This window comes from Peromyscus leucopus, chromosome 5, assembly GCF_004664715.2.
Source record: "Peromyscus leucopus breed LL Stock chromosome 5, UCI_PerLeu_2.1, whole genome shotgun sequence".
NCBI classification, from domain to species: Eukaryota; Metazoa; Chordata; class Mammalia; order Rodentia; family Cricetidae; genus Peromyscus; species Peromyscus leucopus.
In genome coordinates, this window is record NC_051067.1 from 71364708 (window position 1) to 71392121 (window position 27414).

A 27414-nucleotide genomic window follows, 5' to 3' on the forward strand; every position below is an offset into this window, starting at 1 on the left:
GAAAACAAATTATAGACACTAACCTGTATTTGCTAACAATAGAAAATGTAGTATTACCAATCTTTTGAAAAATTAAGTATTTTCTTCAAATTAAAGACTAAAGTGACATGGTAAATAGCTATTTTAGCTCGACAATTAAGACATTTATTTATATCTAAGGCAATAGAAATATGGGGAAATACAGATGTAATTTGGGAGGGAGGAAGAAATTGGAGAAATGGTGTGTGTGACTCCATGGGACCACACATGCATCAGGAGTAGAATGTGTTACTGGACAGAGCTTCCTGCTTCTCAAATGGCATTTACTGCATGTGTACTATAAGGGTCTGCTCCAACGTCTTTCATTCTCTGAAATGTAAAATTATTATTTTATAGCTGTTTTTTTGGACATACAAGTAAATCAATATGCATATTCAAAAGATATTTGTTTGCCCTCTGTATAACATGGTAATATAAATTTATTTCTTTATCTAAATTATCTATATTATCTATATAGATATAGATATATCTAAATTATCTATATTAATACTTATATATAAAAGTATGTTGATAAATTTTAAACCTCATTTTTAAAGTGTTTTAGCATACAATGAAAAGACAGTCTTTTACTTTGTATAAAATTTTTTTGTATAAAATATTTTAAAAAATCTTTTTGAAGTATTAGAAAATGAAAGGAATTTAAAAATCGACATTATGGGTCCATGATTCATGCTAATGTTTACTCATGTAAATAGAACAAAATACTGCCTAATTAGTGTGGTTGGTAAATTTTTGGTACTTTAATTTTCTCTGTTATTGTAAACCATGCATAAAACGTTTGCCTATTGAGAAGTGCAGAATTGCCAGAGCTTAAACAGCTGACATCTGCTTACTCTCTTAAAAAAAAAAAAAAAAAAAAAAAAAAAAAAAAAGGATAACAAGCCATTTCAGCCTAATCTACCTCAAATGTGTTCATGTAAATGGAGGTCCATCTATTGACCTGTGTTCTTTTCAGCTCGGGATTGGTCCACATGGTTTATGAAACCAGAAAGGCTGATTTGAAATGCAGATGTCGGGGAGTGGAGTGCGCCCTCCCTCTTTTCTTTGCTCTATCTGTCAGGGTGAAAGATGGCTTGCACAAGGGTCAGTCACCCATACTCACTTAATTACTTTTCTTGGACCCACAGAACTGTCACAAGCTGTGGTGGATGCGGGAGCCGTTCCTCTTTTAGTGCTCTGTATCCAGGAGCCAGAAATTGCTTTGAAAAGGATTGCTGCCTCGGCCCTCAGTGACATTTCAAAGCATTCTCCAGAGTTAGCACAGACGGTGGTGGATGTCGGAGCTATTGCTCACTTAGCCCAGATGATCCTCAACCCTGATGAAAAATTGAAGGTATTTAAAACGGAGGTCAAGAGACAACAGACAGCCAGGGTTCTTACAATCCAAGAACATGAAGATGTGTACAGACGAATGTTACAGAGGAAAACAATTAGCAAATACCGTTGAAAGCAGATACAAATATATCGTGTCTTGGGTCTTTTAAGACATGGAAATAATGCTTTGAGTGTCACATTTAAGAGGTTATTTGGAAATCTATGTGCAATACTGAAGACTCCAGGTAGCATTAGTATTAACATTAACAACTAAAATAAGGCATTGGCCTGACCAAAATAACTAATTAGGAGAGCCTTTGACTAGTATAAAGACCTAAAGATTTTCTAGCCCACCACTAGAATATCTGAATTTCTTATGAAATTTTCACATTTATTAGTCCTCTGTTAGCTTTTTAAATTCACCAATTATACAACTAACACACACATACATTAATTGTTAATATTAGCTAAGTGATGGGAATTTCTTTGAGATGGTATCAATATCATGTGATAAAGACATTAATTCAGCTTGTTATTGTATTACACACCACACATATCATAAATTATGTGTACTGTGTAATTAAGAAGTGATTTTTTTTTTTTTTTTACCTAAAGGTCCCACATTTTAATTACCTGTAAAAGGTCTTAAAGTAATCAATAGAGAATTACTGGGGAAATCTAAAAATTTGAGTTTGTGACTAATATGTGAAAGTCTCAATGCTCAGAAATCTTAGATTGTGCTAAATATCTATGCAGCTCTTTTTTTCTCATGAAGAAATTCGAATATTATAAAGCTGTTTACGCCACATCTGAACACCGAGGTGGGTGAGTGGACTCTATATAGTGCTTTGTTTTACTCACCTGTGTTTCTGCTTATCAGCACCAGGTCCTTTCAGCTCTCAGCCACATTGCAAAGCACTCTGTGGACCTGGCAGAGATGGTCGTTGAAGCGGAGATTTTCCCGGTGGTCCTTACCTGTCTGAAGGACAAAGATGAATATGTCAAGAAAAACGCGTGCACTTTAATTAGAGAGATCGCAAAGCACACACCCGAGGTAAAGACAAACAAACAAAGCAGTCCGGGGGGGGGGGGGGAGTTACACTTAGTTCCAGTTTTTTAAATAGAACGCCAATTTGTTGATGAGGTCTGAGGCTTGCTCCAGGCCCTCTAACTAGGCCATTGCTCCACACCCTCAGCCCCGCAGACATTTTGGATGATGTGTCTGTCTGCACGTGGTAGAGTGTCTGTTCACCCGGGTTCCTGGGCTCTGCCCACTTGATGGCGTCACTGCCCCTCCCCCACAAATCGTGGCAATAAAACCGACTCCACACATTGTCAGACGTTCTCTAGGGTACAAAATCACCTCCATTTGAGAACCACTGAATTGTATTAATGACATACGAGTTTGAAATCCAGTTTCTAATCATTGCTAGCTTTCCATTTCTAGATTGTGGGGACTCTGAACCCCTGTCGTCCTTATCATTTTCTGGCAGCTGGCAGCAGTGGGAAGGATACTGCATCTGTAGGCTGGGACAGGCCACAGAGGCTCCTGGCCTACTGTGACACTCTGATAGCTGGCTGCTGTAATATGATTTTCTGCTCTGAGTTGTTAGATGTAAAAGAGAGGCAAAGCACGCCTGTGTCGATTTTGAGGTTGAGACGTCTTTTCCTGTGTGTATTTTGACTAATCTGTTTTCATTTCATTACATGTTAAAATCCTCACTCTTGTTTTACCCAACATCTAGATGTAGTTGAGACTTTTCAAGAATGGAAGAACCCAGCTAGTAATCACCGATAGTGTGTGGGGTAATTAGCCAGACGTTAAGTCTGATGTCTTTGGACATTGATTCATCTTTATACTAAGACGTTGGGATTGGGCACTTCTGTAGTTAGCCAGGTGTGAATTAGCCCTCAGCTTAGAGTCTACGTGAGGAATTTTGAAATTCATTACAAGAGGGATAAAAGTTGTGTAATTTTTTTAAACCACAGAACAAGCTTTTCTACTATAAATAGTTGAGCTTTTGAAATAATGGGATTATTATACTTGAACATTTCCTTAATAAATGACAGTAATCTCTTTGAATGGTATTTCAATTTTACCCGGTATTTTGAAGTCCTATATAAAGTGGCCAAATCATATTTAAAGACCATTTTGTGCTATCTGGGCCTTTTCCTTTCCTTTCAGCTTTCACAGCTGATTGTCAATGCAGGAGGTGTGGCTGCCGTGATCGACTGCATGGAAACCTGCAGAGGGAACATACGACTGCCTGGCATCATGATGCTCGGTTACGTGGCTGCTCATTCCGAGAACCTGGCCATGGCAGTGATCATTTCCAAGGTCGGTGCTTGCTTCGTTTCTCCTAGATACTGTGGTAGGATATTCCAAGACAACCACAGACTGACACCAAATAGAAAATATAGCTGCACACAGTGAAAGAGTTGTCTAAATGCATTCACTTGTTTTACTGCTAATGTCAGTGTTGATTGGTTTGTTTTCCAGGGGATCCCTGACAAAAGGTGTGAGTTACGGAAAAAGTACAGCTTTCCACATCTAATATCAACTCCTTTTGAACATTACTGTAATCTGTCTTTAAATATTATATATATATTATTATATCTTGAAGGATTAATTGTGCATCCATGCAAAAGCACACTATAGTTAAAAACATCATTTAAATGACTTGCCCATGTATCACTTCATGCACCTCAGAGGTCTGTGTACTCCCCCCCCCCCCCCCCCCCCCCCCCGTCATTTGGATGAGGAGGAGATGGTGCTGGCCATTTCTCTTTCAGATGTGGTCCATCAGGCAATCAGAGGGCACAGCAGACGGCAGGGTTGTTTTTTTTTTTGTTTTTTTGGTTTTGGTTTTGGTTTTTTTTTTCTTCATGTTGTGTGGATTTAGCCTTTTCTCAATTACAGCATTCTATGAATCCACCCTATAGTTAGCCTTGGTCCATAGTAGGTGCTCACAAAATAGGTTGGTATATAGATATGGATTTCCTAGAGCCCATGTGCTCACACTGTGTGTGGCAGCCCTCTAGGGGGTAGGGCTCTTATCAGCATAGAAAACCTGCTGCTGTTTGTTAAACAAAAATGGGGATCTTTTTTCCCTTGCTAATCCTCAGAACACAAAGGAGATCTTGATTTTCTACCTAGCCCGCAGTGATGCTCTGCGGTCCTGAGCTCCCTCATCCGGCCTTTCTTTTGTTCTCAGTCACTGCAGACGCAGCAATGACTGGAGCAGGACTGTGTGTCTGGAGGGGTCGTTAGGGATGTGTCTGGGTTTTGATCCTTGCTCCCTTTGTCAGGAAGATAGCTCCTCGGAGGATGAAGAGAGCCAGGCAGTTGCTTGTGCATCCTACACATCCTTTTGAATCTGGCCAGGGCACTCTCCCCTTCTTTGGTGGAGGCCTGCTGCCAGTCTCTCCCAGTGTCTGAAGCAAACCACACAGCAGTGAGGCATTTTCTCCTTGTCCTCTGAGGTGCGTCAGGAACCGGGAGACAATGTCCACCATTTACGGCACTCTCTTACCTCTGAAGCACATGTTGCTCCCGGTCTCATCTGAGTATTCTTGGCTGGGGCCAGTAATGTGGAGCCTGGGACGAGGTGCGAGAGTCATCTGCTCTTCCTCTCTCTCTTCATCCCCTCCTCCTCAATCTTATGTCCTACAAACATGGTTTACAAATTTACTCCACCTCAGCAGGTCTGATCTTTTCTATTGTGGACAGACCACTTCAGTGCTTGGAAAAGGACATGGTAAAGGAAACATGGTAAGTCTCACGAAACTGATTCAAGGTGTGGGTGAAAGGAAAAAGAAAAGAAAAAGCAGACTAAAAGGCCAGGGAAAGGCACATGTGAGGGTCTTGACCTCTGCCACAGCAGCAGCATGTGATGCTGGTTCTTACAGTACTAAATTTGAAATCATTACTGTCGTCTCAAACTAGTTACAAAATTATGCCTACACAAAAGCTGGAATTAAAAATTCATATGTTTATTTGATTCTTCCTTAGGTCTATAAACTGATTTTTGAGGCCCTTTGATGATTTTTTTTTCCTTATTTAAATAAAATTAGAGTCTAAAATGCAAAATGTCCACATGCCACCTGTATAACAAAAGCAAGCTGGCTGGATTCAGCCTGTGGCCATAGCAGAACTGTCAGTATAAAGTCGACCAAAAGTACTGGGAAAGCGTGTGGTATTTCAGGGAAGATGTTAGTGGAGTATATTCCATGTAAAAGGCTCTTAGAGTGGCGGATTCTTGCTCGTATTCATTTGATTTTTAGTTTGTTGTAGTTGTTTTATTTTCGGACTACTGTACTTGGGGTGGGTATGTCGCTGAGGACTGAATTGAGGGAGGTCCTCAGTCTTTACTTCTTAAACAAAGGAAAATAAATTTGGAGATCCTAAACATTTCAGTTTGTCACCATGAAATCTGTTTCTGCCTGGTCTGAGGCATCTCTGTTGTTTGCGTAAATGTCCCTCTATTTGGGGGCCAGAAGCTAGTAGAGACATTCTTATTTAAGTTGGATTGTTACAGGTAATTAAGGCAATTTAGTCCTAGTCATTTTATTGACTTAAGAAATGACCGCCCTTGTGATGTGCACACTTATTGAACCATTTAGGAAAAGAAGAGAGCAAGGCTGAAATGATTTCTTCTAACACCCGAAAGACACGGTGGACTCTTTAATCCCGCTCCAGATTTAGAACACTTGCTCTTTTGATCCCCACTCCAGGGTGTGCCCCAATTGTCGGCCTGCCTGTCAGAGGAACCGGAAGATCATATTAAAGCCGCAGCTGCCTGGGCTCTAGGACAGGTTGGGAGACACACTCCGGAGCACGCACGGGCCGTGGCTATCACAGACGTCTTGCCAGTACTGCTGGCTCTGTACTTGTCCCCAGAGAGCTCCGAGGACCTGCAGGTGAAAGTGAGTACTGCTTTGAACCGGCTTGGGGAGACTGGGCGGACACTGACTTAGTCTTTAAAATATGTGGTTTAAATATTTTGATTTTTCTGATGGACTGGGTTGCTTTTCTGAGTCAGGAACTACAAATCTGTCAGAAGATTGAGTAATTTATCTTTGAAAACTGGTTACCCTTGTTCCCACAGTTAGTGATATATTTTCAAGGAAATTTTGCACAGATAAAAACTTGGTTGTAAAGTGAATGTCAGGTTTTTGCATTCTGTATTGCTATTGACATTTTCTATGAAATCGGAATGGAAGAATAATAGAATTTTTGAATGTGGAGTTGCTAGAGAGTACACTGTCCCTTTTTACTTTAAAAAACAGAGTCCCAAAGAATTTAAGTTGCTTTTCAAAGATATAACTAGTAAGAGAATATTCCTGAAGGTATCATTTACTTCTCCTAACTTCAAGGATGTCTGATCTTTTAATTCTTTGTCTTATTTCCTTTTAAAGTGTGTATAAGATTCACTAACATTTTTGAATCATGCATTTTTAAAAGGCAAGTTTTATGAGAAAATTATTACTGGCTGTCAAGGTGATTCATGAAACAGGCACAGAAAGCAGGATGGACTATTTAATAATTCTACAATTAAAAAAAAGAAATATTTTATAGCATACATATTAGGAAAATATGGAGGTCTTTGAACTGATGGGGGATGTTTACCGCAGACAGTAATTCCAAATACACTGAACATGGCCAGCCGGATGGCTCAGTGAGTCCAGCTGGTCACTGACAACCCTCAAGACCTGAGTTCAATCCCCAGGACGCACATGGGAGAAGAGAATCTGACCCAGGCCACATCACCCACTGAGTCCCACGTACTTGCTGTAGGCACACACAAAATATATAAATAAATGTAATTAAAACCCAAAATAAAATTAATAGGAAAGGACATAAACACTTAACTAGATGGTTAAATTAGTGAATAGTAAACACATTTACTGAATGTAACCTTGGATGACAAGGCAGAAAACTCCCAAGTTTCATGAAAGTGAGTTTCTTTATCTGGTTATGTTTACATGATAAGTTTCTACAAATTGATTTCCAAGAGTAAGACTTTTCTTAGTAGTTGTAAGGTTTTCCAGATCAAAACAGTGGCTTACAGCTGGGCTTAGTGGCACATGCCTTTTATCCCAGCACTCAGGAGGCAGAGGTAGTTGGATCTCTGTGAGTTCAAGGCCAGCCAGGTCTACATAGTAAGTTCCAGGACAGCCAGGGCTACATAGAGAAACTGCCTTGAAAAACAAAAAACCAAACAAACAGAAAACAAAAACCAAACCAAACCAAACCCTCTCTTAGTTAGGGTTTCTATTGCTGTGAAGAGACACCATGACCATGGCAACTCTTAGGAAGGAAAACATTTAATGGAGTGACTTGCAGGACAGGGTGTCGTACAGGCAGACATGGTGCTGGAGAGGGAGTTAAGAGTTCTACATCTTGCCGGACGGTGGCGGTGGCGCACGCCTTTAATCCCAGCACTCGGGAGGCAGAGGCAGGCGGATCTCTGTGAGTTCAAGGCCAGCCTGGGCTACCAAGTGAGTTCCAGGAAAGGCGCAAAGCTACACAGAGAAACCCTGTCTCGAAAAACCAAAAAAAAAAAAAAAAGAGTTCTACATCTTGATCTGAAGGCAACAGGAAGTGAGCAGAGATACTGGGCATGACTTGAGCAAGGGACACTTCAAAGCCCACCCCAACAGTGACACATTTCATCCAATAAGACCACACCAACTCCAACAAAGCCATACCTCCTAATAGTGACACTCCCTATGAGCTTTTAGGGGCACACCCCAAACCCAAACCAAACCAAAAAAAAAAAGCAACATCTTACATAGATTTAGGGCTCCCCTCATAAGACCATGGCACTGAGGTAATGTAACAAGTTAGCACTAACTGGCTGACAGAAAGAGATGGACAGTGGGCCCTCCCAGGTCTTTTCCAGTTAAAGGGGTGTCTGATTCTTTGACTTTCTAGTCAGAAATCCCAGCTCCATTTGTGCTCTTGATCTGTCCAGCTATGGCTGATTAATGTAATCAACAGTAATTACAGCTTGAGAAACCCTGGCAATGTAGTTCTTGGGAGCCTTGGATACTTTTTATTTTCTTCTAGGTGGTACTGGAGATTAACTCCAGAGCTTGGACATTCAGGCATGTAAGCACTCAATCACTAAGCTATCTCTCCTGCCCATATAATTTTTTAAAGTGAACTACTGTAACATTATATTGTATAAATATCCATGGAGTAAAACCATTACTTTTTAAAATAAGATAACCTTTATTCTGATTTAATTCATCAAAGATGGTTTTGTTAAGTTAACTAATAGAAATGAAGTTTCTTTTGATACAGTATTTACTTTCAGGAAATATACTGGTGTAGCTAGAGTTTTCCTGCCTTGCCCACAGTCAGGACAAATCTTTGTCACCCGCCAGTCCCACAGCCGCTCAGACCCAACGAAGTAAACACAGAGACTTATATTGCTTACAAACTGTATGGCCATGGCAGGCTTCTTGCTAACTGTTCTTATAGCTTAAATTAATCCATTTCCATAAATCTATACCTTGCCACGTGGCTCACCGGCATTTCTGGCTGCAGCTGGCAGTGAGTCCTTCTGCCTTCCTGTTCTTTTATTTCTCCTCTCTGTTAGTCCTGCCTATACTTCCTGCCTAGCCACGGCCAATCAGATTTTATTTATCGACCAATCAGAGCAACTTGACATACAGACCATCCCCCCCAGCACAGCCAAGTGCAGACTGTCTCAGACACCTGCACTCAGGCCCGTGGTCCTAATCATCCTTTCTATGAGGACCTGCTGGGTAACGCCACAAGGAACCCAAGAACGGGCTCCCACAGGACATACAGAACACCCCACAGCATACTGGGCATTATATGTAAAAAGCAAACCTTTAGTAATTTCTCTGGCAACAAAACCTTCCCCAAACTTGAAGTTCATTTGAATAGCTTCTTACTGTGGGATGTCATCTCTTTTGCTCTTCTGTAGGGTCTCTTGGAGCATATAGCTGCTGCTTTAGAGCAAAGTCCATCAAGTCTGTTGGATTTAACACTAGCTCTTTGAGAAAATGTGTATCCAAAGCATTAGAAACTGTCTAGTGGCCTTTCTCGTTTGTTACTCTGTGGCAGCTTTCAAAGAATAAAGCTACCTCAAGGTTCTCTCTGTCTCAAAGGCAGGTCCGCTTCTGTAAGCACTGGTTAATTGGTTCTAATCTGGGAGAACCAGGGAGCAGCTTCTTGGAGTTTCTCCTGTGTGGTCACTGCTGCCTGCGTTATTCTAGTATCTTAATAAAGAATGGAAATTCTATTAGCTGATGAGATCATCTGTTACGCTGAAATGCTTTAGCTCATGGTGGCATTTGAACCGTTATGAAACTGTCTAGGTTGCTTATTTCACACAGCTTTCAAGTTCCGTGGTCATAGTTCTCATTGCATTTTTAAGTAGCTTTATTGAGATATTATACAATTCACTCATTTAAAATATAAGATTCAATAGTTTTTAGTGTATTTACAGAATTGTGAAATCATCACCACAAACTGATTTTAAAGTTTTTTTTCTCCTCTGTCAGACATCACTCCACATCTCTGTCTAAATCCGACAACTGTCAATTTTCTTTCCATCTCTGTGGATTTGCCGCTTCTGGGCATTTCATTTAAAAGGGATAGTGTAACAGATGTGTCCTTTTGTGCCTGGTGTCTTTATTACCTAGTCTGAGGGTGTTTTGTTTGTTTTTTAATGCGTACAGATATTTTGCCTGCTTGGGTATCTGTGGACCGTGTGTATCTTGTGCCTGTGGAGGCCAGAAGAGGGCATCAGCTTCCTTAGCACTGGAATTACCAGTCACTGTGAGCCACCATGTGGGTGCTGAGACTCAAGCCTGGGTTCTCTGGAAGAGCAGCACTATTAACCAGTGAGCTGTCTCTCCAGCCCCTAACCTGAGTTTTGAGATTCTTCATGTAATATGTATCAGTCCCTTGTTCTCTTTATGCTCGATAATTTTCCATTGGTTATCCATTCACCAGTTGATGGACATTGGGGTATTTAAACTCTTTAGCTATTTGCACATGTTTTCATGTGGATGTTTTTTTTAATTTTTAAAAATTTATCATTAGTGAGTGTATACATGTATGTGTATGCATGTATGTGTGTGCATGATGTGCATGCGTGGACACGTGTGCCGTGGCTGAATGTGGAGGTCAGAAGCCAGCTCTTTGGAGTTGATTTTCTCCTTCCATCTAGGGGTCAAATTCAGGCTGCTGGGCCGGGTTTGAGCAGCAGGCACCTTTACGTGCTGAGGCATGTCTCCAAGCTGGGTGCATGCCTGCATTTCTTTTGGGTATATTTCCATAAGTAAAATTGCTGGGTCACTGGAAATTCTTTAAGATTTTGAGGAACTACTGGACTGTTTTCTAACACAACTGTGCTGCTTTACATCCACCAGCAGTATAGGAGGTTCCAATTTTTGCATTCTTGTGAATGAATTTTATTCATTCATTCTATTTTTTTTTACTGCAGCTATCCTAACGTGTACTTTTGATTTGCCTAATGGCCAGTAGCGCTGAAATTATTTTCATGTATGTCTTGGCTGTGTATGTGTATTCTTTGACCTTTTATCCCTTTTATTATTTAAACAATTTTTTGTAGTGGTGGCCATTGGTCTCAGGGCCTTGCACATGTTAGGCAAGCCTTTTGCCCCTGAGTGATATCTCCAGCCCTGTTCGTTTCTAAACGGAGTCATTTGTCTGTCAACTATTACAGCTCAGAGGTAGGCAGGTAAGCAGACTCTTAACTAACTAACGTTTCTTTCACACTAGACAGTCAGTGCTATTACAGCTATTTGGCCTTGTTAGCAATGGCAGTTAAGTTAAATTTCTTGGTCTGGTAAGGTCATCGTGGTCTTAAGATGGTTTATAAAGGTACAGTACAATCAGGTGTGTTGAAAGCTGGGGGGTTATTTTCAACCTACACTACTTGTGGGCTACAGTTCTGCATTCCTTATTTAACCTATGCAGCAATGGTTTTGGTCATATGTGTCTGGTGATGAGGATGTGTAAGACTTCATAGTCTGGGTCTCTAAAGAAAACCTAAAATTCAAGAGATAATTTGCTGATGGCACAAATATGATAAAAGTTTTGCTGAATACAATGACCATGTATAAAGTCCACGATGTAAAATGGTCCTTCATTTCAAGAGCATTGCCAGACATACAGTAATAAAACCAGAAGACCATATTGGCTGTGGCTTCAGAGGAAGAAAAGAGCAAAGTCCCTAAGGCAGCTCATATGCACACCACATACAAGACAAACACAATAGTTGTAAAGTTTCCAATGTGAAGGGGCGTCATGTCATACAAAGAGACAGTCACAGCCAGCTGTAGCTGCAGCGTGTCCCGTAGTCACATTAGAGCCCTTCGGCCACATTTACAGGAGGGGCAGCAAGGTGACTTTAATTTAGAAGACGGAAAAGTGCTGGCGGGAAGGGGGGTGGGAAAGGTACCTGTGGTGCCTGTGTTTCCCAGAGTGATTCTCAGTTGACAGTTGATTCAACAGTTTAGGTTCTGTTTTGATTCCACTTGAGAATGGGTCAATTTCTACCCATGAGCTATAGCAGTGTCTACAAATGCACACTGAATAAGTCATACGCTAGCAATTTATCAATGCATCTATATGAGCACGAAATCTTTTAGACAGTATAGGATACCTATGCCATATAGGTAATATAGAATACGCTATCATAACCATTATCTCATAGTTGTTGATTAAAACAAATAGGATGCTTTGGTTATCTGTTTCATAGTTACACATGGATATTTATCCACATATTTATACTTAAACATGTTCATTTACAGTGCATAAGTACACTTTATAATTTTAATGACCTGATATGTATTTAAGAGCTCAGCAACTCACTGCATAAGTTTTGAGTTTAACGGAATCCAACTGATAAAACTGATAATAACAGCAGTCAAAACAGTCTTCAGCTGTTGAGGACTTGTGAAACTGTACCCTGCATTTCTGACTTAAAGCCCAGGGTCTGCAGGGCTGCAGAGATAGCTCAGCTGCTGAATTCCTCAGAAAACTGTTTAAAAATGAAACAACTGCAAGAAGCTGACTTCCTTTTCAAAGTCTGGGAGTATGAGACGTGACCTGCCAATCTTTGTATGCCCCTGCTTTGTGTCTCAACAGAGTAAAAAGGCCATAAAGAACATCATCCAGAGATGCACCTACCTCCCGGCCCTCGAACCCTTTCTCTACGATGCGCCTCCCAATATCCTGAAGTATGTGGCTGGGCAGTTCAGTAAGGTAAGAAATGCTACCGTAGTCTGGAAAAAGGGAAGAAAGGGAAAATGATTTGTGGACTTGTTTTTCTGCTTTCTCCTGTAAAATTTGGTCTGGGCTTTACTAGTTAAGTCTTAACCAGTCTCAAATGATACAGGTAGCATAGGTTAGTAAAACTCTCAGGTAAGTGAAGCACTTCATTCTTCTTCATATAGTTTTCATAGCCCTGTGCTATCTTCTTAAACAGCATAAAAAGGAAGTGATATGACAACACATAAAATTTATAATATAGACAATTTATGCTGAAACTTACCCTTTAGTAATTTCCCGTGTCCTTTAGTCTAAGAACATAGCAAACATTTTTAGGAAAATGTCTTTGAGCCACTGAAATATTTTTTCAGAAACTCTAAACTTGCTGGAGGTGATCTCAGTCCTTTGGTACACAGTGACTTCTTCGGAACAATTTGAACAAACGTAATGGCCGTATTTCATCGATCATCGCAGATTGACAGTAGTGTAGAGGTCGAGCTGCCCAAGGGCACGGCCAACAACACAGGTTCAGACAGTAATGGGAGCTGGGGGTCCAGCCCCTTGACAGTCCCCGCCCAGGGTCCGGGAGGAATCTACAGCCAGCTGATAATTCATCTTTGATGCAAAGAAGTGAATCTTTGTGCACGAAACTCCTTAGTCCGTACGCTTTATTCTTCTGAGTAAGTTCTCTCTACAAGCTTCTATTCTGCTCTCATGCCTAGCTCCTTTCTTGCCTGATTTCTCCCTACATTAATCTGCTGTTCCCTCTAAGTTCTATCTTAATTCTCTCGTCTTAGTTCTGCCTCATCTAGGTCTTTTTATCTTGTTCTTACCCAGCTCGTACTTCCCCATCTGACTCTTCCTCATCTTCCATCTCGTCCACACGTTCTCTCTGGTCAAAATCCTCCTTATCCCTCTCTGTTCTTGGTCTCTCGGTTCTCCACGTTCCTCCTAAGTCTCCCAGGAATCCAGTATAAACCCAAGCAATAGCAATCCCCTGGTCGAGCAAGGTCACCAGGCTTGAATTTTACAGAGTCATAAAGGCAGGTAAGAATTTTCCTCAGGCAGTGACCACCAGGCTTTCTTTTACAACCCAAAAGGGAGAGGTAAAAGAGGTCACCTGAGTGCTAATGACCAGTTAGTGTATGAGAAAAAGGGGATCTGTGTGCTCACTCTACATTCCTAGAAGTGCTTAGGTAAGAAGTTAGGGGTCTGTTAGTAAGGTTGTATAAGAAAGAAGGGTCTCACCCTAAGTTGCACAAGAAATAAAGCTATTTGCCTGACCTAGGAGACAGGTGCAGTTTTGTTTGGCCTTGGATGTCTGATAGGCATTTAAAATAAATACACTGTTAGGAGTTCTTTGGAAGCAAGAAAATCATTTTAGGAACCAGCTAGTGTATATATACAAAAGCTAAAATATCACCAAGACTCCTTAAGCCATGGCTTGACCTTTGGAGAAGTCCTTGACTTTTCCAAGTAGTGGCGTTTGTGATAGTGGCTGAATTTCATGACGTTTTCCTGTGGCTTGCAGCAAGACAGCAAGGGCTGAAGGTGAATGACTGTCATCGTCACTGACGTCAGGGGACTGGGAAACTGTGCTTTGCACATCTGAGTTAAAATACACAGTCTACAGGGGCTAGGGATGGCTCAGCTGTTAAGAATACTGCCCATTCCTCCAGGGGACTTGGCTTCGATTCCCAGTACCCACACAGCAACCCCTGAGTATCTCTAACTCTTTTCCCAGGAGATCCATGGCTGCTTCTGGTCTCCATGGTCACTAGGCATGCACATGGTACACAGAACTAAGTACAGACCAAACACCATACACATTTTAAAAAATAAATTATTACCATGTAGGTTGAGGCAGAGGCAGGTGGTTGTCTGGGAATTAGAGGCCAGTCTGATCAATACAGAGATTTCCAGGCCAGCCAGAGCTTTAAAGTGAGACCTATCTCAAAAAAAAAAAAAAAAAAAAAAAAAAAAAAAAAAAGCAACAAGCAAACAAAACAAACAAACAAACAAAAAGCAAAAGAGAAAATGGGGTCTGCATAAGTCATGTGCCAGAGCGTTTATGGTTTAGGCTTGGTTCTGTTTCCCTACATGTTTGGTTTTGATTTTGGTGCTGAGGATGGCACTTGAGGCCACACCCATGGTAACTGCTCTACCACTGAATCGTATTCCAAGTTATAGCTCTAACTCTTCAGAAAGTTAGACCGCTCTAACCCTTAGTTTTACTACACAGAAGACAGGAATAAACATACTTACTCCATATATTGTTGTAGAGGTTAAATGAGATGGCATATGGTAAGAGTTTAATTCAAGCTACAGTACATAAAAATATCAAAAATGAAAACAAAAACAAACAAAATTTTGTTTTTAAAAACAAGACATCCGGGCCCAGTGACAGGCCTCATCAGGTAAAGGTGCTTCACCACACCTGACAATCTGAGTGCAAGCTGGAGCCCACCACCTCTTCCAAGTGGTCTTCTGACTTCCACGCATGTGCACCCCCACCACACAAATCAATTGGGGCTGGTGAGCTGTCTCGGCAAGTACAGGCATTTGCCAGCCAGGCTTGACCTGAGTTCAATCCCTGCAGCCTGTGGACAGGTGGGAAGAGAGAACCGACTTTATGGAGTTGTTCTCTGATGTCCACATGCTTGTTGTGGCCCACCCACAATAGTAAGTAAACAAACAAACATTCACGTGTTTAAAGCCAACTAAATTCTCTGTAGTTCATGGAAGAAGACAAACTCGGTTGAAGAGACAGTTTTAATGCTATTATAAACAAGGTCATTTCCTCCACCTCCTCCCAACCCCTTCCCTCCATTTTATCTCCCATTTCTATCTCGAGTGCTGGGATCTTGTACATGCTTGCCAAATGTCCTTATCATTGAACTACTTAGTTTTTTAAAAACAGGGTATCATTGTATAGCCTAGGTTGGCCCCCAGTTCATAATCTGCTTAGCTCATGACCCTCTGGCCTTTGCCTGCTGAGATACAGGTGTATGCCACCATACCCAACCTGTATTTTCTTAAAGGAGGGACTATGGGAGCTGAGTATCGAACAAGAAAGAGTTAACTAGGCAAGGGGACATTTCCTCAGTGGGAAATGCAGCTGACGACGTGGCATGCCTGCTCTGGTGTTCTGGGGACAAGCTTAGGGTGGGGACTTGAGAGTGTTTAGATGGCAGGAGAGGCCCTTCCTGCTGTGGTAAGGAGCCGCCTTCACTTGTGAGCTCGTGGGGAGACCTCAGACTCACGCTTCGGGTGGGAGTGGACCCATCAGCTCTGCCCACTGAATTGCTTCCTTCCACCTCTATAGCATAAGGGTTAATGTAATTTGAGGAGAACGCACCTCACTTCCAGTCCTCCGCTCTTTATTTTATAGGTGATGTATTGAACACAAATTCTCTTCTGCATTATTGCTGATACAATACTGCTTTTAAAGAGGAACAGTCTCACTTGGGAACGCGGAGGTGACGTTGTTATCCGTTTCTTTTCCAGGTGCTGCCTCATGACAGCAAAGCTCGCCGTCTTTTTGTTACGAGTGGTGGACTTAAAAAGATCCAAGAGATAAAGGCAGAACCTGGTTCTCTCCTCCAAGAATACATCAACAACATTAACAGCTGTTACCCAGAGGAAATAGTAAGGTGGGGGAAATGGACGTTAAGCTGCTCTATATTACAAAACACTTTCTTTTAAAAAAAATCAAATTTAGCTTTTCTTTTTTTTTTCCTTTTATTTATTTTTTTATTTCAGAGTTCTTTTTTCACATTAGATACCAACCACAGTTCCCTCTCCCCCAAATTTAGCTTTTCTATCAATGCCCAAATGTAGATTTGGGGGGCTGGGGAGATGGCTCGATGATAGGGGTGGGCCTGAGTTAGGATTCCTACACCTGTGTGGAACCTGGGCTGCACGCGTCCTAGGACGGGGGTGGGGGTGGGGGGGTGGGGGGGCAGACACAGGCGGAAGCTGGAAGCTCGCAGGCTAGACAGCTAAGTTGTCGTCAGTGAGATTTAGGTTCACTGAGAGATGTTGTCCCCAGAACAAGGTGGTAAGTGATGCACTCACATCCACATACATGTGCATACATGCCACCCCACACACAAGAAGAGGACTAGGAGGAGGAGGATGCATCTGTTTATTTGTTGTTTGAGATGATCTTGCTGTATAGATTGGACTTTGCCCTGAAGTCATTGTCTTTCCCACTTTGCCTCCCAAGTGACTGGAGTCCAGGAGCACTCCAGGCCAGGCTCAACTCAACCTACTCTCAGGCCCGTGCCACTCACTGAGCTACACCCAGATTAAGATTTCTCAAAACGAAGTCCATTATATACCCAATTATACAGATATAATTGCATTTTCTCCACAAATAAAAGAAAATACAAACTCTCCCCATAACAACTCACAGGCTGTAACATATAAATTACACCTTTCACCTACTCTTCCTACTTAAAATTTAATGTTTTGTTTTTTTCGAGACAGGGTTTCTCTGTGTAGCCCTGGCTGTCTTGGAAATTTGCTTTGTAGATCAGGCTAGCCTCAAACTCAAGATCCGCCTGCCTCTGCCTCCCGAGTATTGAGATTAAAGGTGTGCACCAGCAGGCCCAGCTATACTAATAGTTTTAAAAACATAGTAACATTGAGTTTAAAAGCACAAGATAATTTTAAGATTAAATTGTTCTTTTACTCACAACTATATGTGCTCTCCTTTCTTTTTCTTTTCTTTTCTTTTTTTTGTTTTTGTTTGTTTGAGACAGAGTCTTACTAGTTAGCCCTGGGTGGCCTGAAACTCTCACAGATCTTGCCTTCCTCTGCCTCCCAAGTGCTAGAATTACAAGCATGTGCTACCATGTCTAGCTTGAACTCTTTTTAAAAACTTAACAATTACATTTCTGTGTGTGTGTACTTCAGGGCAGGTGCCCCTAGATGGATCCCGTGGGGCACCTGAGATGGTGCTGGGAACAAAACTCAGGTTCCCACTTGGGTCCTCTGCAAGAGCAGTATGTGCTCTTAACCACCGAGACGTCTCTCCGGTCCAAGTTATGCACTCTAGAGGCTGAAGACAACTTGAAACAATTCCAATAAGCCAGCTTTGAAAATATTTTTTTTAGCTTTGAAAATATTAATACACTAGTATATGATATCAAAAGAGTAGTATGCCAGAGCATATATAAAACACACAAATAAATAATAAAAAGCTATATAACAAAATACTTGTAAAACCATAAAATGAAGGAATTATGAAAATATTTTATTAATAAAACTTGTTTTTGTACATGGAAGAATATTGTGTATTTTAATAGAATATTTTATGTAAGCTTAAGATAACTTGCATTTCAGTGTTTTAAGAAACAAAATAAAGTAAAAATGGAGAAGACAATGGCAAACTCAAGGTCCCCAGAATGGAGACAATCTATTGATCAACCAATGATAAGGTGCTTTTTTGAATGAATTCATTTCTTTTTTTCTTTTCTAGGTTTAAGAACCAGTGGAAATTTAAAAAAAAAAAAACAACTATCATATTAGGATTTAATTTGGTACTTTGTCAAAATACTACTATAAAAATTGAAATCCTTAATTTCTATGCTTTGAGATTTCATTTATGTTATTGTTATTATTACTATTATTTTGGTTTTTTGAGACAGGATTTCTCTGTGTAGCACTGGCTGTTCTGGAACTGGCTCTGTAGACCAGGCTGGCCTTAAACTCATAGATATCCACCTGCCTCTGCCTCAGTGCTGGGATTAAAGGCATTCACTATCATGCCCAGCTGAGATTTCATTTTAAAAACTAATTTTCATGAGGATTTTGGCTAGCCAAACTTTTCGACTTTCTGATTTTTAAAAAAGTATTAGTGTTAGAAAATAACATTTTATGGAAATCCTTAAAACACTGTGAAAATAGGCTGGGCAGTGGTGGCACATGCCTTTAATCCCAGCACTCAGGAGGCAGAGGCAGGCAGATCTCTGTGAGTTTGAGGCCAGCCTGGTCTCCAAAGTGAGTTCCAGGAATGGCACAAAGGTACACAGAGAAACCCTGTCTCAAAAAACAAAAAAAAAAACAACAAAAAAACAAAAACAAAAAAAAACAACAAACAAAAAACAAAAAAACAAACAAAAAAACACTGTGAAAATAGACAAATATAATTTCAAAATGGTTTTATTTTTATTATCTATTTCTCAAAAACAAGTTGGTGACATCTGTTTTAGGACTAATTATTTTTTATAAGACAGCATCAGCTCGATAGTCATCTCATATTTTCTTCTAATCTTCATTGTATGCCATCCTGCCTGCACAGGTGGGTATTATAAGAGGGAAGGAACTAGGCTTTCGACGGACCTGTGCTCTAGGTCTGGCTCACTCCCCAGCCACAAGGTGTGTTCTGAACTTGCCTTCTGGATCTCTGCCCACTGTCAGGAGGAAAGGAGCCTTTGGGACAGACACATCTGTGTGGGGACGGTGTGTGTATACAGCCTGCTACACAGCACAGTGCTAGTCACTTAACAGTGTAGCCCACTAGATCCAAGCCCAAAGGCCAAGGCAAGAATAACCCAAATTCCTCACAGTCTGAGGTAAGGTTAATTTGCTTACCCTCTGATTAGAGGCCATTTGAGCTAGGTTAGAGGAGCAGGGATTGATAGCTAGAGGGAAGGAAGGAATTTCTCACTTCTCTTTATGGCCCTTTGATGAAAGTCCAGGTCATGTGTCCAGACAGACAGACCTAGGTCACTATCTCAGTTCTAATAATTTCCTGTGTGACCTTACAGGCAATTATTTAAATTCTTTAAGATAGTATTTGTAAATGTTATTACCTATCTCATAACATTAGGATTAAATGACATAATAGTCAAGGGGCTTGTATTAGTAAGAATTCAATTCAGTCAGTATTTCTTATTGTCCCTTTTGGAGTATCTCTATTCTCATTTTTTTCTCTTGAGGTTAAATAGCATTATTAGGAAAATAAAATTTAATTTTATAATCCTATTACTGTATAGTAATATAAGGTTCATGATTTTTTTGCTATTTGTTTTGATGATAAATGCATAGCAAACAAATATAAAATAAAATTATTCTGGTGCATTTCAAATGCCTTTCATTGCTGAGCTGGAATTACATGGTTTTTCCTAATAGGAAATTACTTTTGAATTCTTAGCACCACAGTTGTTGGAATGAGGCTTTCTCACAGGAAAGGAGTAACTTGGTATGTTTATTTGGGTTTATATTTTGAGATCCAGGCGAGGTTAGAATGCAGTTATAAGAAGCTGGGCAATGGTGAGTACCTGCTCTGCTGATGAAGATGTGTGGATATATTTGAGCATGGTTTCTTGGCAGGGAGTCCTAGAGACTGTGAAGTCTCTGGGGTCTTTGGGAAGGGAATATGGCAGTGGCAATAAGCTTGGAAATGAATCTAGGAAAGCCTCGAGAATTATCAGCACATCCTAATTGATAGAGTGGGACTCTTAAAATAACAATGTCCAGTAAAAATATAACATGAGCCACATGTATAATTTCTAGTTTTCTGGTAGTCACATTTAAGAAAGTAAAATGAAATGGTAAATAGATTTTAATGATTTTCTAAACAATCCAAATATCCAAACCATATAATTTCAACTTGTAATCCATATAAAATTTGTGAGTTATTTTACATTTGTATATTTTGTTACTTTTAACATATCTTAATTCAAGTGGTAAATCTCATTGGAAATACTTGGGTTAAATTTAGACCACATAAAACTTACATTGGAAAAGGAAGACTCGCCAATGATTCCAAATATGTCGTTGTGGTTTTCTGTGTTGATCTGTCAGTTTGGAAGTTCAAACGTTGAAGTTGAGTTTCTTAAGCACAGTAGCTATATTTCTAGTTCTTTAGCCCCATGTGACTAGTGGATACCACTTTAAATAGCACATGTGAAAAGATTTTTAAAACCCTGCCTCCTCCCATTTTTATAAAAACTACCTGTCTTGTGCCTGACATATTTATGAGGCACCAGTGAAAGCAAGACCAGCTTTAACTAAAAACCCCATTTTTGAAATATATTTTTTTACATTAGGTGGCCTTTTTGGCCTTCTAATGAAAACTTTTTTTTTGAGACAGGGTCAGGATCTCACTATGTAGCCTTGGCTGATCTGGAACTTGCTAGGGAGATGAGGCTGGTCTCAAACTCAGAGACCCACCTGTATCTACCTCCTGAAGGTAGGAGTAAAAGTGTGTGCTACCACACTCAGCTAAAATTCTGTCTTCTTTTTAGTTTTTAATTATGTGTATATGTTTGTGTCTGTGTACATGAGTGTGTGGGGGAAGAACACTCTTTAAAAGAATGTCTCAGGTGGTGTGTGTTCTGTTTAATTATAAACAAAGACACTACTAAAGAAAATATATCTCTGTTTTGCCCACCCTAACTTGTACATTGCAGAAGAAATGATGACTTTTAAAAGGATTTTTTTATGTTTATTTTATGTGTATTGGTGTTTTGCCCGTATGTGTGACTGTGTACCATTTGTGTGCCTGGTGCACTCAGAAGCCTGGAACAGGAGCTATAACTGGGCATTGAACCCAGGTAGTCTGGAAAAGCATCAAGTGTCTTAAACCACTGAGCCATCTCTCTAGCTCTGAAATTATGACTTTCTAAGTAGACATAAAGACAACTAACAAGGGACAAGGCCCCAACACTAACTTTTTTTTTTTAAATAGAAAACATTTTCTGAGGCTTAATCACTTTTAGTAAATGTTTTGGAAATTTTTAAATAATTTCCTAGGTTTTTAAATCCATTTCTACATTAGAATAACTACTAGATTTTATTTGGCTTTTTATGTAAATGAAAAGTCTTTCCATAGTATATCACTGTTCATATATTTAATACTTTATACTAAATATTGTATAAGATGATCGATTTAGAAGTCTAGAAGTGAGCCGGCGGTGGTGGCGCACGCCTTTAATCCCAGCACTCAGGAGGCAGAGCCAGGTGGATCTCTGTGAGTTCGAGGCCAGCCTGGGCTACCAAGTGAGTTCCAGGAAAGGCGCAAAGCTACACAGAGAAACCCTGTCTCGAAAAACCAAAAAAAAAAAAAAAAAAAAGAAGTCTAGAAGTGTAAATGTATGGTACTATATCTGCCCAGGAACCAATGAAGATGGTTAATTTTCTATTTTATATAAAATGAGTATTTACAAACCATTTTCAACATAAATTATGACTGGCTCTGACCAAGCTATTTTTAAGACATGATTTCTAAGGCAACTGGAATTCAGAAATTGATTCCAATAATAGGTTGTATGGTGTAAATACAAAAGACATTTATCAGCAATGTTCCTATGTGGAGTTCCACCCATGATTATCTATATTAAGACATTTTACATATGTTTATGTGTGCACACACATGTGCACACACATGTGCACATACATATGTGCACACACACATTTATGTATGTGCACATGTACCACAGCATGCATGTGAAGGTCAGACCTGATGGTTTGGTTCTCATTTCTGCTATGTGGGCTCCAGAGATGAATTCAGCAAGCGCTCGTACTGCTTGAGCTGTCTCACCAGCCCCATAAGTTGTCTCGGTAAGCTCTGTATACAGACTCTTTGGCGCCTACTGTATGAAACATGTCCATATATCTGATAGCAGGCTTTCTTTTCCAGGTACTATTCCCCTGGATACTCAGATACGCTTCTGCAGAGGGTGGACAGCTATCAGCCGCCTACAAACTGAACAAAGTCTATTTTTATACTCGGAGTCACAGAAGAGTGTGCACAGCAGTTGTTAAAGTGCTTTCTAAAACGTTTGAACTAAGTACATCTCAGTTTTTGTTCAATGTGAAATATCTTAATGTTTTCTATATTTATGCAATTCTTTAGAAATTATTAGCTGCAATGTATGAAAGACTAGTCATAATTATTTGCATGCATAGAGATATGCATAAAGGAAGATTTAAGAGGAAATAAAGGGTTTTAAGGTACTTATTTTTCTATAAAACACATAAACACAACACAGCACACACATCCTTATGACTAGATATAAATGAGACATGCTGTTTGAAAACCCTTAGTTAATATGTGGTTGATATGTAAAACGAATAGAAAATCTCTTAATAAAAAAGAAGAAATAAATAAAAAATATATGATGCATTATTTGGATTAAAAAAAGAAAGAAAGAAAACCCTTAATTATATCCTTGTGGGGTTGGGTAAGGAAAACTGACCTGTCAGTTATACAGAATATAGGGAGGGAGTATGGAAAGAGGAAAATGTGGCAGAAATGTAGGACCCTTAAAACCACATGGCTATTTAAGTGCATTGAATTAACACAAGAGATCTACAGACAGCCTCTCTGGTTTCCTAAGGATTTAGGAAAGTCCTCTTTTATTACAAATTTTAAAACTCTTTTCTTCTCACCCTACATGAAGTGTTCCTTACCTTCCATGTACTCTGACGCTCAAACTCTCCATTCTCACTGAGAGGTCTTATCGTGATTCCCATTCAAGGTTGCAGGCATGGAAAACATGTCTTCAGGATTCCCTTGTCCCAGGTTCACCTTCCCAACATATTTTCAGAATTCACATACTCAGGGATTTAAGGTATAATTTGAGCAGAATAGCAGCAGACTCAGGCTTAATGCATTTCACTTAAGCTGTAATGGGATCAAAGCAGATTCCAACAAAACATTAAAAATAGCACTGCAATTTTTAAAAAAATTTTTTCTACTTAGCCAATGCACTTCTGGCCTTAGGAACTTGTGGTTGGATTCAGGAATCTTGGTTGTTATGCCTATGTCTTTGGGTCTAATGGGATATTTCTCTTTTTAATTAATTTTATTTCTGTGTATGAGTGTTTTGTTTACATGTATATCTGTGTACCATGTGCATGCCTGGTGCCCACAGAGGCCAGAACAAGGCTTCAGATCTCCTGGGACTGGAGTTACAGATAACTGTACGCCATCATGTGGGTGCGAGGAATTGAACTAGGGTCCTCTGGAAGAGCAAGCAGCCAGGGCTCTTAACCACTAAGCCATCTCTCTGTAGCTCCTAAAGATATATTTCTTGAGCGCCCTTTCCTGGAGACCTGAAGAACAGAGAGGCACAGGATAGCTCAGAAAATTCCCAGGCTACAATGGGCCCCATCCTGAAAACCTGGTTTCAAGTTTCCTTCCTAGACCCCTACCCGTTTACACGGAGCACTCTCCTGGGTTTACCTCTGTCTTCCTTACCTTCTCCTAGCAAACGGCTTTGTCCTTTGTCGCAGCTTTCAAAGCATCTTCATAACCAGCACCAGACTCCATCTCTTTTCCTTGTGTTAAACTAGAGTATCTAGTGGTTTCCTTCTTGTGAGCATGCTGAGGACTGAACTCATGGTTGTGTGTGTACAATGCATTCCTGATTTCCTTAACACTTTCATAGCCCATTTTATCTCCTTACAGCAATTTCTTAGACTCATTGCACAGGGAAATATCACTTTTATTCCCAATTTTTTAGTTTCCCTTTCTCTTTCCTGTCTATCCAGTTTGTCTTATGAGTCATTTAATGATATGAGGAGATAAAAGTAGCTTTCATCATTCTTTTTTTTTTGTGTGTGTGTTTGTTTGTTTGGTTGGTTGGTTTTTGGTTCTTCAAGATAAGGTTTCTCTGTGTAGCCCTGAGCTGTCCTGGAACTCACTCTGTAGACCAGGGTGGCCTTGAACTCGCAGAGATCTGCCTGTCTCTGCCTCCTGAGTGCTGGGATTGAAGGCATGTGCCACTACTGCCTGGCTTCATCATTAATTAGACTTTTTCAATCATGTGTGATAGCTCAGCACTGGGGAAGCTATGGTGTCAGGAGTTCAAGTCCGAGACTAGTCTGTGTGACAGAATAAGGCCCCGTCTGAAACAAAAACAACCAACAAAACCACGACAGCAGTTTTTCTTAGATGACCACGATGGTGGTAACAAAAATCAATTTACCTTGGTTAAAATAGCTTTAGATTTTAGAATGGTGAATCCCCTCTTGCTTCTTCCTGTTACCATTACACTTTGTAGTTGACACTGTTCACTTTCTATGTCATTTTATCTTTATCAAAGACTACTACGCTAAGAATAAAATAATACCGTTCTGCTAGATGTTTCTAATTTGATCAGATGGGATTAGGAAATTTTAAGTTATGTTTCTTTTTTTGTTTGTTTTGTTTGAGGCAGGGTCTGTCTTTCATGTACCACTGGCTGTCCTGGAACTCACAATGTAGACCAGGCTGGCCTCCAACTCTGAGAGGTCTGCTCGCCTCTGCCTTTGAAATACTGGCTTTAAGGGGTATGCCACCACACCCCCCTGTACAAAATGTTTCTTTAGAAGACACTTTAAGCAACATTAAACTTTTTTAAATATTGCATTAAAAATCCTTTTATGTGTTAAAGCAAACATAATGTCTGTCATTGACGATATTCTCTGGTCTCTTCACTCCCAGTTTGAGTTTTGTTGGTACCAATTGTCTCTGCAGACTAACCTCTCTCCCAGTCCCCTGCAGGTTATTCAGATTTTAACTTTTTATATGGATTCCTCATGTATGAGGGATAACTGCTGTTAGGGCTTTGGGAATAGAGTTGGCCAGACCTTCTTTTTCGTAGATGAAGCTACTTCACCTGTGTGGGAAGAGATAAAATGAGCAGGACCTTTCTGAAAGGGATCGTGACGCCTGGGCTCTGGTGACTAGCCTGGTGGGGAGGAAGGGCAATGATACACATTGAGCTTTCTAGAAGATGCTCATGGAAACAGCCTATATGACGCAGGTGACAGTGCCGTAACACCTCCATTCTACATAAACTTGATGTGATCTGTGGGAGATCTGATGGACAAAGTTAGACATGCTGGCCAGCAGTTACACAGTGTCTCCCAGTCCTCATTCTTAAGTAAGTGGGGGTTAAGCCCAATGATTTGTAATAAAGCAAAGCTACACTTCCTGCCCTCATGGAGTTTTCTAACACACACACACACACACACACACACACACACACACACACACACACGCTCTTCCAGATAGAGCAAAACAGCCACGAGCCGCTGAGCATGGAGCAGTCATATTTAATTCAGCATGCGAAACCAAATGACAACTTCATATTCATAGGACATCGGCCTGTTTTTCTAACCTTTCTTCTCAACGAAAACCCCTTCTCTTAAAGAATGAAAGCTTTACTTGCTGCTAGAAATAAAGCCCTGCCCAACAGTCAGCCTGGCCTTAAATCCCGAAGGCCATCCCCAAGAAGTCAGGTTTAGAAACTGACCCTGAAAGGACGAGGAAATTTCTGTAACCATCCCTTTAAGATAGGTGCTAGCAAACGTTGGGGCTTATTTGGCCATCAAATTTGACATTTAGAAAACTTAATTTGTAGTTACTTTTTAGAGATTGATGGGATCAAGTGACAAGTCTGTATCTATAACTGTTGTATTTACCAATTGCTTCAAAGCCTTTTTCCCATGAGTTTTAAAATTAGATTTTGGTAAAATATGAACATCATTTTGTTTTTCATAAGTCCTGGAGGCTCTACAGTCAGATCCTAATCGGAGGAACTGCTTTAAAGAACGCAGAGCTTTGCCTGTAAATGTCAGTTATAGTGTGAAATGGGGGAGGGAAGCAAAAACATTCCAGATCGCAGAACCCAGGGAAGACGCCATTAAGAAGTTAGCCCAACTTCAGATGGCTTCCTAAGCCTTGTACAGTTAGGAAAAAATTAAGGAAAATGTATCCATGTTATTCAAGAATTTTAAAATAAAGTTCCCAGAGACACAGCAGTTTCTTTGTTTAACAGAGCAGAGTTTTTACTATTTACCTAAAATGGGTTTAGGGGAAAGTATTTCCTCAGTAATTAATTTAGTGATCAGTACAAAAATATGTATTTCTGAGGTCCTTTCATTCATGATTGATATTTTTTTCTATAGTAATTTTAACTGAATGCTGGACCAAGAATATTAATATATCACCATCACAAGATGGTCTGGTATAGATATTTACACATTAACCAAAGCCTGTCAGTTTGTCCATGCATAGAATTTATTGGCAACACATTCTTAGTAAAAATTTATACTAAAATATAAAATGTATACATTACGGATGTTATATGTTCAAAGTATGCTGGATATAAAGATGTTCAGCTGCGTGGGAATGATTTCAACCTACATTGAGTTCTCCATTTTACATATTTCTGTGGCATGTACAGTTGTAAACCATCCAAGCATTGGTGCTCCCAGTATCTCCAGCACCGCAGTAAGCCTGCAGTGGGTCGAAGGAACACAGGCCGGGCTGAGCCAGGGCTGCTGGACCCTGGCTGATTTAGGCTGCGACAACTCTCTCACTACGGTCAGTCAGGTCTCTTCAAGTTCTGAGGCTTTAGTTTTTGGAAATAGTGTCGTGTAGAAGGGACTACAGAGTTTTAAGGAGACCAAGGTCCACAAGAATCTCCAAACTACTATGAGCTGAGTGAGGCCATGGGCTGGTTACCGTCAGCACTCCCCGGATACAATTCTGAGGATTAAACAAGGCTGAAAACGCACAGGACTCGGCAGGACAGTAAGCAGTGCCACCATTGGTCTACATATCTTTGTGTGAGTGGAAAAGGGTGGTCCATTCTCAAGACGTTTGATTTCAATTGGCAGAAATTGGTGGCATAATCTTATTTTGTTAAAATAGACACTTGACTGCCATCTGCTGGAAAATTCTCTTTGTAAATACGCAAATCTATGATGTCCAATGCGCAGACCATGACACCCAGAAGTACCAGCGCTGCTGTACAGAACATGCTCTGCACCGT

General features: G+C 40.2%; 1 protein-coding gene and 1 long non-coding RNA gene across 2 annotated transcripts in view; one reads left to right on the forward strand and one right to left on the reverse strand.

The window, feature by feature from the left end:
* The window catches only part of Spag6 (sperm associated antigen 6), a 60042-nt gene extending 37520 nt beyond the window's left edge, over positions 1–22522 (forward strand). Inside the window, exons 5-11 of the mRNA XM_028870458.2 lie at positions 1167–1372; positions 2234–2407; positions 3539–3691; positions 6088–6279; positions 12512–12628; positions 16142–16287; positions 22287–22522. Of these exons, the coding sequence (XP_028726291.1) occupies positions 1167–1372; positions 2234–2407; positions 3539–3691; positions 6088–6279; positions 12512–12628; positions 16142–16287; positions 22287–22356 (1058 nt within the window). The 3' untranslated portion in view covers positions 22357–22522. The remainder of the gene's footprint in view (positions 1–1166; positions 1373–2233; positions 2408–3538; positions 3692–6087; positions 6280–12511; positions 12629–16141; positions 16288–22286) is intronic.
* Positions 67–23523, reverse strand: LOC114693916. The gene is made up of 6 exons (XR_003734622.2): positions 23060–23523; positions 12554–12648; positions 4887–5020; positions 2215–2332; positions 1142–1355; positions 67–348 (listed from the first exon to the last, which is right to left on the reverse strand). It is a non-coding gene; the product is annotated as an uncharacterized LOC114693916 (long non-coding RNA).
* Between the last annotated feature and the right edge of the window lie 3891 nt (positions 23524–27414).